General features: G+C 44.8%; 1 protein-coding gene across 2 annotated transcripts in view; it reads left to right on the top strand.

The window, feature by feature from the left end:
- Positions 1-7,637, top strand: part of FCHSD2 (FCH and double SH3 domains 2) — a 272,647-nt gene extending 265,010 nt beyond the window's left edge. The window contains exons 15-20 of one of the 2 annotated variants that reach the window (XM_081282330.1): positions 672-755; positions 879-1,056; positions 1,313-1,533; positions 2,616-2,745; positions 2,828-2,910; positions 5,373-7,637. In XM_081282330.1, the coding sequence (XP_081138456.1) occupies positions 672-755; positions 879-1,056; positions 1,313-1,533; positions 2,616-2,745; positions 2,828-2,910; positions 5,373-5,456 (780 nt within the window). In that variant the 3' untranslated portion in view covers positions 5,457-7,637. The remainder of the gene's footprint in view (positions 1-671; positions 756-878; positions 1,057-1,312; positions 1,534-2,615; positions 2,746-2,827; positions 2,911-5,372) is intronic. The other variant, XM_081282331.1, reaches the window with a different exon arrangement.
- The last annotated feature ends 4,170 nt before the right edge of the window (positions 7,638-11,807 follow it).

Raw genomic sequence — 11,807 nt, forward strand, 5'->3', positions numbered from 1 at the left:
CTATCAGGGACAATAAAGCCATCAGATTGTGTAGAACCTCCAAGGATCAACCCAGTCTCCATACTAATATTGGAGCATAATCCAAATTTTGCCTGATCTCAATCATGGCCTGTCCCACAATTTTCCTCTTTGGGCCACTATTTTACAGCAATTCCAGATCAACCCTCGGCATTGCTTAACCTCCATCCAATCCATGTACATAGCCCTTTACATTTTCCATGCACCTGCATGGTAGCCTTTGGTAGCACTTCCGTTTCAGTGCCTTCTCCTCTGCCTGTGCTTCCCAAGTCATCATGGTTCTGTGCTTATTCATCCTACATTAACTCCCCCATCCTCGAGAGAATGGCAGGACTGTCATTTTGAAGAAATGGAGGCTGAGTAACTTACCACTAGGTACCTGAGCTGAAGCTGGAACCCACATCCTTCACTTCCAGCACAGTGCTGATCACTGACCTGATTGCCTCCTGAGGATCCAGTTTTAGTTGCAGTTTTATTTTGTTTCATTTTTTTAGAGTAAAACTTCACCTCATTATGATAGTTTTACAGCATTAAAATTTTTATGTTTCTCAAAATCATTTCAATATTTTGATCCCCAGTTTTTGTTCTGACCAGCTCACATCTGCTCTTTATCTAACCTTTTTAATTTTGTCCATGACCATCCTCCATTGCAGGCTTCTCAACCAGATGAGTTGACCATTGAGGAACATGAGGTGTTAGAAGTGATTGAAGATGGAGATATGGAAGACTGGGTAAAGGTATATTCCTTTGCTCATATCGCCCCTCTTGTGACATTTTTAGGAGTTTGTTTTGGTTCTTATTATGTCCGGTCCAAACCTTTGTGTGTGCAAACCTGTTTTGTAACCATGTCTTTTACCCAGGCTCGAAATAAAGTTGGCCAAGTGGGTTATGTGCCAGAAAAGTACCTACAGTTTCCCACCTCGAACAGCCTACTGAGCATGCTGCAGTCCTTGGCCGCTTTGGACAGTCGGTCACACACATCCAGCAATTCCACGGAAGCAGAACTCGTTTCAGGCAGCCTCAACGGAGATGCCAGTGGTAAAGACTGAAACAAGGCACTCTTTATTTGGTCACATTTGACCTAAACTGTATTACCCTAGGAGTAAGCCTTCAGTAGGTTAAAAAGCACTTTCTTCCTGTCTTTTGTTTCCCTGTTTTGATCACAGTGAGTAAAAAAATTACAACTTTGAGTGGTGCTCTCTGAGTTGTCATGTGAGCATAGGGGTGGTTGCAAAAGCAGCCTTGACTGTCTTTGTTCTTAACCAGATTTGTCTCTCTCTCTCTTGCTTTCTAGTCTGTTTTGTGAAAGCACTTTATGATTATGAGGGCCAGACAGATGATGAGCTATCTTTTCCTGAGGGAGCAATCATTCGTATCTTGAACAAAGAGAACCAAGATGACGATGGCTTCTGGGAAGGGGAATTCAATGGGCGGATTGGAGTGTTCCCATCGGTGCTAGTGGAAGAACTTTCAGCCTCAGAAAATGGTGATACTCCATGGATGAAAGAGATTCAGGTACCAGAGTGGGAAGAGCTGAATTTTAAAATGTTTAAAGGGATGGAGGTGTGGCTCAGTGGTGGAATGTTTACCTAGTACGTTCAAGGTTTGATCCCCAGCACTGCTGAAAAGAACAGCTGCTTTAAAACATGATTAAAGAAAATAACTCCCTAGGGTCTCTTGAACCAGGCAAAAGTGGGTTGTAGTCTCTCTGCCTCACCCTCCGTGTTCCAGTCCTCAATTGCCAGATGTCTATATAGCTAAATTTCAGAAACCAGAGACTTGACGGTCAGACCCTTGTGGGATATGACCCTATTATGCCTTCATTCTTCTGCATTCTGTAAATCCATTAACCAAAATAGTAAATTGTATATAGCATATCAAAGGTTGGTTTGGTGGAGAGAGAAAAAACAAATCAGAGAGAGAATGTGTTATGTCCATGGTTAGTTTATGTGGTACAACTCTAAGGTGGCTCTTCGTTCCATCACACTCAGAGCCCTACCGCATAGCCTAGGGCCTGCCAGAGCCCCTGTCCCACAATAAAGGGGCTGTAAGGTTTTGCTCATCAGTAGGAAACTTGCATTTACAGGAAGTCCTAATTTAGTCAGTTCAGTTTTTCTCTGGGGATCTGTTACAGCAGCCTGGCAGGTAGAAGAATAAAGAAAGTGTTTGCCAATCTTGTTTGCGTGATAATACCTTAGCCTCACGTACAAGAAGCTCAGCCAATTATTGTATCTTCATATGTAAAAACAGTACAATTTGCCCCTTTTTTGTTCTTCCTTAGCTTTGTTGAATTGACTAATTTATCATATTTTCAATTAAAAAAGAAAAGCTTAGAGAATGGTTTGACTTGGTAACTGTTTGAAGATAAACTAAAATCAGTAATATAATGAGATCTATGATAGGAAACTGTTAAATGCATCATGAAACAGTTTGGGGTAGTTATTTTAGGTCCATTTGCTGACAAGCAAAAGGCTGACAAGCTTTAACAGTCATAATTTAGTCCCAGAGAAAAGGAATGTGTGTTGAGCAGCAGAGAAGCAGCCAGCTCTCTTTCCTGAGGCCAAGAGCACCTGGTAACCTTGCCTTCTTCGATGCAGATCTCTCCTTCCCCCAAGCCGCAAACCTCCCTGCCTCCACTACCACTGTATGACCAGCCTCCCAGCAGTCCTTACCCCAGCCCGGATAAGAGGAGTGCTCAGCTCTTCCCCCGGTCTCCTTCAACAAATGGTAAGGGTCCTTCTGGGCAGGGTCTGAGTGCATTTTATTGCACAACACCACATAAATTGAGCTTTTTAATTCTCTCCCTTAGAAAACAGCCTCCATGCTGAGTCACCAGGATTCTCACAGGCATCAAGGCATACTCCTGAGACCTCATATGGCAAACTCCGGCCTGTAAGTCTCCTAGCTGGCAGGGTTATAGAATGCATAGTTCTTCCAAATCCAAATCAGCCCCTGTGTGTTGCCAAACAAGGATGAAATGAATTTGGGAAGGTAAAAAGAGTGATTGAGGGGCTGGGGTTGTGGCTCAGAGGTAGAACGCTCACCTAGCATGCATGAGTCACTGGATTCAATCCTCAGCACCACATAAAAATAAAATATTGTGTCCACCTATAACTAAAAAATAAATTTTAAAAAAGGGTGATTAAAAAGGCTAAGTGGGTTATGTGCCAGAAAAGTATCTACTGTTTCCCACCTCGATCTACTGTTTCCCACCTCGAACGGCCTCTACAGCTCTAAAGTCAATTCATCTTGGATCATTTAGTTTATACTGGAACACTTCTCGCTGACATGGTAAGATCACAAGATAACCACTGTGCAGGTGTATTTCAATTGTATTTCAAGCTCTAGGAACATTGAAGTAGTATAATTGTAACATATTGAAACAATTGTTTTAGCAAGTGTTTATTAAGAATCTATTTTCCAGGCCTGTATTTGCCTCTTTGAGGAGCATTGAAATACACTAAATGACCTCAAAGAACTCCTGTTCTCAGGGATATATTCTGACAAATAGTTACCTATGCTCACCCTTCACTTTACTGCCATCTTAGTTCCACTACCACTCCTCTTCAGGGTCATGGCTTTCATACTGGTAATCCAGTGGACCCTTTGCAATTCTGTTTTCCTTGACCCTTTATCACCATTCCTTGAACCACTAGGTTGATTCATTAAGCAGATGTGCTTTGAGTTCCTTATTAATGACTTGGGTCTTAATAAGTTTTTTTTTTTTTTATACTGGGGAATAAATCCAGGGGTACTATACCACTGAGTTATAGCCCCAGCCCTTTTTATTTATTTATTTTTTCAGACAGAGTCTTACTAAATTGCTCAGGCTGGCCTCAAACTTGTGACACTCATGCCTCAACCTCCTGGGTAATTGGGATTACAGGCTGGGCCACCACACCTGGCAGGGACTTGGGTCTTGATTCTAAATGTGATTGGAAGCCATTGTTGAGGTATTAAGCAGGGCAGTGTTGTGATTAGTTTTGTATTTTAAACACATATTTATGGCTACCAAGTGGAGACCAATAAAAGGTGGCAGAACTGATACAGGAGCCATTAGGAGGATGGAGCAGTTGTCCAAGCAAGAGGCATTAGTAACATGGGCTGGTGGGTAAGAGTAGAAATGGAGAAATCGGGGATAATTTTCTTGTCCACCACACTTTGCTGGCTGGCTCTATACCTCCAGCTCTTCCTTTTCATTGACCTTAGCAGGTTTCTCCTCCTCTCTCCATCTCTGCTGATACTTTTCATGGTCCTGTCCCTAGACTGCTTCTCTTGAAGTCATTCAACATATTCTCCCCAAGTTATCTATTCCCATGACTGTGAGAACCAAATCCCAGAATCATGTCTCTCAGTGAGCTTCAGACTTGTGGTAATCTCAACTTATATGTCTGAGACCAATGCCCAAAACTCAGCAAAAATTAGTGAATTACCTTCCCTCCAAGACATGCTCCTTCTTCCATTTTGCCTGTCTTGGTGAATGGATCCTCTATCCTACCAGTGCTCTGGCGGCATCCCTCAGACCTTCCCGGCCTACCTGCCAGTCATCACCAGGTCTTGCCAGGTTTACCTTGGATACAGGTCTCAAAACTCTTCACTGTTCTGCTTCCACCATTCCTGGTATCTAGTTCAGTTCACATCAGCTTTCATTCTGATGACTGAAAAGTCTCCTATGTTGTCAGCTCACTTGTCCTGTTGCCCACTTCCAGTCTCTTCTCCAAACTATTATCTGAGACATCTTTTCATGGATCTGATATGCCTTACAATCCACCAAAGACTCCCCTGCCTACAGAATAAAGCCCAGATTTCTTTTTTTTTTTAATATAGGGGTTTTTTTAATATTTATTTTTTAGGTGTAGATGGACACAATACAATGCCTTCATTTTTATGTGGTGCTGAGGATCAAACCCGGGTCCCACCCATGCTAGGCGAGCGCTCTACGCTGAGCTACAATCCCAGCCCAAGCCCAGATTTCTTATAACATGTCTCAACAAGGCCCTTCATTTCTTGCCCCAGCCTGCCTCTCCAGCCTTCTCTCTTAGAACTGACTCCCAAGACATGCTGAGATGTCTTATTTCCCTAAGTATTGCGCTCTTGCCTTCACTTCCAGGCTTTAGCTTTGGAGAAGGATTTTAGGGCTTCAGTAACTGTTATGCCCAGGGCTTTTAGCCCAGGCAGCAGTCTCATTTGTAGGCTTGACATTTCATCCAGAACAGTACCTGCTTCTCGGGGTGGGAAATTTACACTGAAAGTACGTGCCCATGTCCTTGGATAGAGGACTGGTTGGACTTTGCAGATGCTCCAGCCTGAGTCTGGAAGCTGACTTACAAACCAAGACTTTGTTCCTTACTCAGGTCCGAGCGGCTCCCCCTCCACCCACACAGAACCACCGAAGGCCAGCAGAGAAGATGGAGGATGTGGAGATCACACTGGTGTGACTATGGGCTTGCCCTTTGTTACCGCTACAATCAAGGCCAGGCTTGGAGTTTGGCCCATCCTGTTGTTTAGGCACCTTTGCATGATGGTGACTCTTGAACAGAGCAAAACCAAGGCAGATTCTCTGTGACTGGGTGGCCTGGTGAACTCCTCCCATGTTTTGAATATTTTGTGCCTTTTTTTTGTTGTCATTTTCTATGTCATCTCTCCTACCATAGCACAAATCCTAGTGGGCCCTAGAAGCAGAGGAGAGCAGCCCTCATGCCTAACAGTGGTCCATTTTTATAGGAGATTCCAGTCCAGGCCTCATTCCAGGGAATAGTCACAGAATTCTGATCATGTGTGTGCTCGTACAGTATATTACTGTGGCCACAAGGATGTGGCAAAGATCTCATCATTCTTCAAGTGGCTTTTGCTCATCTGATTAAGTATTAATCAGATTCTGTTGGCTCCAAAAGGAAACAGAAGGAGGGATTCAGGAGAGGCTGGCTCCTCCCCGAAGTTCGTCCCCAGATGAAGAGTGAAACCATACCAGGAAAAAGTGGACTGCCCGTTGCATTAGCGCCAGTTGCATTAACGCACATCTCTTCCACAACTAACAGATTTAAAATAATAACAGTGTCCTTTGTATTAATATTTATGCCATTCATTTAGTATTAGTGGGGCTAACCTGGAGGGGGCTAAACTAGTAGCCACATCTTGCCCATCACATAGACTAATAGAAAGGAGGCTACGGCCACAGCAGAGATGGAGCTTCCAGTTCTGAAATGAGCCGGTTTAATGTTCTTTTTGTCTTTGGACATTTTTCAACTCAGTTTTTACAGCATATACTCTTCTGACCAATATCTTTAGAACCTGAGTGTCTGATAAATTAAGGACACATGCCTGCTTGTTGAGCTTCTCTATCGGGGAGGTCCCTAGCACTATTTTGTTCGCAGGCTAGTGCACTGACCCAGACAGCCTGGTCGCTGTTGGTATAGACAAGCTGTCACTCATGAAAAATACAGCCTCCAGGTCCTCCCTGATGCTTCCTAGGAAGGAAGAACCTGTGGGCCTGTGGAGGAAACTAGCTTCCTGAGCAAGAAAAGACTCTGACTGCACATCCCACACAAGTGCAGACTGATGAGGAAGAGGAGCCTTCTTCGAGTCCAAGGAGAGCTGGGGGTGGGAGGGGTGCTCAGCAGTCTGCAGCACTGGGAACAGCGTGGGGCTCTGGCTTTCCACCCATGGAAGGTAGGGAGTGCATTACCTAGGGACTAAGGGAGGCTTGCCTGTTGCTTTTCTGTTTTTGCTAAGAAATCAGATTTTTTAGAATTTAATCCAAAAGTTGTATTATGCTTTGAAAATCCCATCCCTCTTAAGAATCTTTAGAAACTTGAAATGTTCACCAAACACCCCCGTGGGATTTTTGACAAAATGTAGGGTCAGAACCGAAGAAGTTTTCAGTTATTCATTTGATCACTTCAGTAACGATACCCTTGACTGTTCTCTATGGTTTTGGTTTTTTGCATTTTGTAAGCTGTTGATCTATTTGAGGTCTTTTTATGTTTATCAAACTTATTCTTAAGTTTAAAAGAGCAATTAAAAGGGTGGTTTTTTAAATATTTTACAATTTGCTGAAATGTTACAAATCTAAAAAGTGCTTATTAAATAGAGCAGTTCAACTTGCCACCCAGTCTTCTACTCTTTCTTTAGCTAGCCAAATTATCCTTGAATTTGGATTTTTCACAACTTCAGAAAGTTGTTGAAGTCTTTTGTTAGATCTTAAAATGTTTCTTGGAAGAGCTGCTAATTTTATTTTTAAAAACAAAGTTGTAAAAATATGCCTCCTTTTTAAAAAAATAATCCCTCCCTCCAGGACATGTAACCCAGCATCACCATGCACAGGGCAGGGCTCAGAAAGAGTCTCTGTGCAGATGCGCTTTCTTTACAGTGGCTGTAAAAAATTTGTATTTATTATGTATAAAATATTGAATAATAAAAAATGGAATTAAGTTTTCCAAGTTTCCTTTTAAAAAGGTTTGGTTCAACAGGCTTTTCCAAAAATACCATGTTTCTTACAAAGATACTCTTGGGCCCTCCTTTACGGCACTTAACAAATTCAGAGAGCAAGTAAATACACTGTGGGACACAGACCCTGAGACCACTTTTGTGCCAGGTATGATATCCTGGGTCCTAAAGATGGAAAGAAATAAGTAATGGTCTTTGCTTTCGAGGTTCTTTCCCAGTGGGGAAAGAAGATGGCTACATACAATGAGGACAATATTATGAGACATGCTGGAAAGAAAGGGCAGCAGCATGCTGGTGAGCTAAGGAGGGAGCCTGGAGGATGTAACCGTTGGCTTCCTGGATGTGGTCATTCTGGATGCTTCTCCCCTTTCCCATAGCTACATCCTAAGAAGTAATGAACTGAGTGTATAAGGACATTTTATTGGTCCCAAGAAGGATATATCAAGTATGCAGCACAGGGTGGTCTCCACAAACTCCTCACATCATTTCTCCTACCTCCTGGGTCCTCACCTTCATAACTGAGATCCTCGATAGTCTCCTGCTGTACAGGAACACACAGGTCCCTCAAGAGGCCTGTGTGAAGGGATATGTGTGAGGTGTCCAGCCATAAATCTGGGACACAGAATATTTCCATCTTCTGCTTTCCCTGCAGTGCAGGTTGCTCACATTTGAGACGGCTGTTAGCACTGGAGGCTTAGTCTGTGACCAGGGGCAAAGTTCAGCTAATTGCCCCATCCCAGTGTCACAGCTAACCGTTGGCCTCCTTCATCTTAGGAACAAGCTTGATGCAGTCAAGCCAGACTCCTAGCATATGATCTGCAGCACTTCCTCTCTGACCCCACCACCCAGCCCACGTCCAGGAGCCACACAGAATCCATGTGATGTCATCTGGCTTCAGCCCTGACACTGTTAAATGAGTGATCCTCCCTCCAAGCTGCTGCAACCCCAACTTTAAAAGGAATGGAATGAGGTGATTTCCAAGAGTTTATCCAACTCTTACTCTGGATCAGTTCAGTTATTCTAAGATACAAGTAAGAATATCACACAGCAGGTCACCGTAGCTGAGAACAGACCATGTAGATAGGCTTCTTGGAAGGCAAGCATGCTCACCACTCCACCACCAACACTGTCCAGCCATGGCTGAAGACTTCTTAGAATAACAAGAAATTGAAAAGAAAATTCCAGCAATTGGACTCATCCACTGGGACAAACTGTCGTGCTCCAGGTTGTAATGACATCCCAGGCTGTACTAGTCCCTGCCGAGGGAACCCAGCCACAGTTTTTGGTTTTGGTTCCAGTTACTGCCCAGCCCTCTTAAAGTAGCTTTATGACAAAATCTGGCAGCTCTGAAACCTTTGCATTTGTTTTGTTCATTGTAAAGTTTTTCCTGACAGAAATATAACCAAATAATAGAAATTTTAGATTAAAAGGAAGAGAGTTAAAGTTTGTCCTGAAACCCCACCACTTGACACAACCAATTGAGTTTCCACCTAGGTTCTTCCTGTGTTTGCTTTTGTTCCTGCCTGATCTGCCAAGAACCATATGAATGCCAAAGAGCATCTTGTTCCTGGACTATTTTCCCTTGGTCCCAGTGGCCAAAAAAAAAACCACACGTAGTCCTTCTGCCATGTCTATTTCTGAGAACTCTGATCTGGGAATATCTTCCTGAAGTGTTTTATCCTGAAGAATTGCAGAAATGAACCCATGAGTAGGGTCCACACCCCTTCCACACTGTACCAAACATTTGCCACAGCTGGCTGCTGGGAGGGGCAGGAAGAAATGGGGGGAACAGACTATGTGCAAGCCCTGAGCTATTTCAGATTTGCCCTGAGGGGCTGAGGCTCAGCCCTTCACCTTTCTAGCCCTCATTTTCCTCATCTTTGAAGGTAGGAGTGAGAAGGTAATGCAAACTTCCTAAAGTCCAAAAGGATCAAATAAGATAATGTACAGATGAGCTGAAGATATTATTTCAGAGAAAGCCTAAAACCAGAGGTCGTGTGTCTGAAGATGGAAATATTCACACATTCTCACAAGTGGGTCCATACCTTGTGTCAAGATTCCTTCAGAAACCAGCTCTGTTACTCTGTCCATTCAGCAAACTACTGTACCAGGCTATGTTCTGGGCACAGGAGTTCAGCCCCTGTCACAAACAGGCTCACATAAGGTGGGGGAGTCTCAAGAAAACAGAGGAGCCAGGGCTAGGAGATGACCAAGGGGTAGTAGGTACCAGAACAAGGGCATCTGTCATTTAAGGCCTCAGAGTAGGCAGGGCAGTTGGAGGCACTTAGGCCTACAGAAGAGCTATGTCACCTGGCTGATGGGGTGGGGAGAGCCTTGGGACAGGAAGTTTCACAGATGGCAATATAGAGCCTGGAAGCCACTGTGATTTGCCTCAGTTCTGCTGTGTGACCCAGAACAAGCTCCTGCCCTCCCTTGGGCATCAGTTCATGTATATGGCAAGTGTACAGGTGGTTCCAGTTTGACTAAGGACCTAAACTCAGGCAGACAGCACCCAAATGCCTGAGTACTAGAAACCCAAGCACTAGGGTTGGGGGTGTGGCTCAGTGATAGAGTACTTGCCTGGCCTGCATGAGGCTCTAGGTTCCATCCCAGCGCTACCAATAAAAAGAAAAGGGCTGGGGTTGTGACTCAGTGGTAGAGCACTTGCCTAGCATGTGTGAGGCAATGGGTTCGATTCTGAGCACCACAAATAAAGTCCATTGACAACTAAGAAAATATTTAAAAAAAAAAAAAAAAAAAAACTTGAGCACTGACTTCTGAAAGGCCTAGACAGGTTTTTATCGTTAGCCCCTTTGAGCACCTGCCCTGGGCATCTGTGGCCTCTCCCTCCAGCCTGTCTCTCCTTTCAGATCTGCTCCTCCAGGAAGCACAGAAATTTAAGGTGGACATGTACTCCATGAGACCACACCATCCCACAGTGTGTGATCAGGCTTACCCCCATAAGTGGAAGGAAGGCCTTCAGGGAAGCTGGCGTCAGGGAGACTGCCGTCCCAGAGAGCGAGTCCCATCATCTCCTGGGCTGTCTGAGCAGTCTGTGATCTGCTGAGCTGTGCCTTCCAGTGAGGCACTTAATCTGAACGGCAAGTTTCCTTCTCCCCTGTGTTCCTGCCTGCCCCTCACTTTGAAGGACACTAACCCTCCTGGCTTTAAGGGTCAGAATTGAAGAGAGAGGATGAAAGGAGGGAGCCCAGCTAGACACAAAGCTGGAATCACCCCCACTCTGGTAGTGGTGGCAGTTGTGGTGGCTGAAGGGGGTGGGGGGCACGGTGCATCACTGCCCAGGGAGCCTAAAGTCTGACATTTGTATGATGAATGCAGTCACAATGCAGGTGTGTGCAAGTGTGATCTTGACTCAACCTCTGAGCCTCATCTTTTCTCATCTGTAAAATAGGTGATAACCATATCACAAGTTGGTTGAGAGGAACAAATGAAATTACAGGAAGTACACTGGAGGCTGACACGTTAAGTACTTAGTAATGGTGGCCACTGGGACATCATTGGTTTTTTCAGCTGTCAGTCTCTGGGGGGAGGCTGGTGAAAGGACTCCTCAGAGACCAGACAGCTGGTGACCCCTGCTGGCCACTAGGGACCAGAGCAGTAGAGCTGGGGCAGGGGTGAAGGGAGCTAGATTATTGAACTCACAGAGTGCCTGCATAGGAGAACTTAATGACTTCATAAACATTCCCTAAGGTTTCTCTGAGCCAGGCCTAATCCCAGGGAACATTCTGTTCCCATCCTGGCCTCTTTCAAGAGCTCCATGGCTTATAATGGAGGGAGGCTGATAACAAACAAGAAAGGGTAGGACCACGCCTGGTAGATGAGGAAAGGGCTGTCAGTGGGGGAATCCTGAAGGACGAATTTTAATTGTGGGCTGGGAGGGACAAGAACATTCTGGATAGAGAAAAGCACATGCAAGTCACATTCAGAATAGCAAGGGAATGAAGATGCAGGCCAACAGGGTGGCTTCCAAAGGCTTAGATTTCAAGCTGAGGGGTTCTTCTGAAGGCAGCAGGGAAAATTCAAAGGGTTGGCAACTTAGAAAGTCACTGGCTCTGGCAAGTAGGGGACTGGGAGGAGACAGTGAGTCTAGAAGGCGGCCTGTAGTGGCAGCAGGGATGGAGAGAAGCATGAGGCACAGCAGCCTCAGGATCTGGTACTATGAGGGGCAGAGGTCACATGCACAGATGACAGGAGGCAGCTGGGTATGGCATCCAGAGTTCAGGACTGCCATGCCAGGAGAAGTAGGCAATCTGGGAGCAATGAGAGTAGATTTTGCCATTTGGTCAATACCTTTCTGTCTTCGCTGACCTGTGCCAAGCCCT

The sequence above is a fragment of the Spermophilus citellus genome (genome assembly GCF_964194105.1).
Source record: "Spermophilus citellus genome assembly, chromosome: 2".
In the NCBI taxonomy this organism is placed as follows: Eukaryota; Metazoa; Chordata; class Mammalia; order Rodentia; family Sciuridae; genus Spermophilus; species Spermophilus citellus.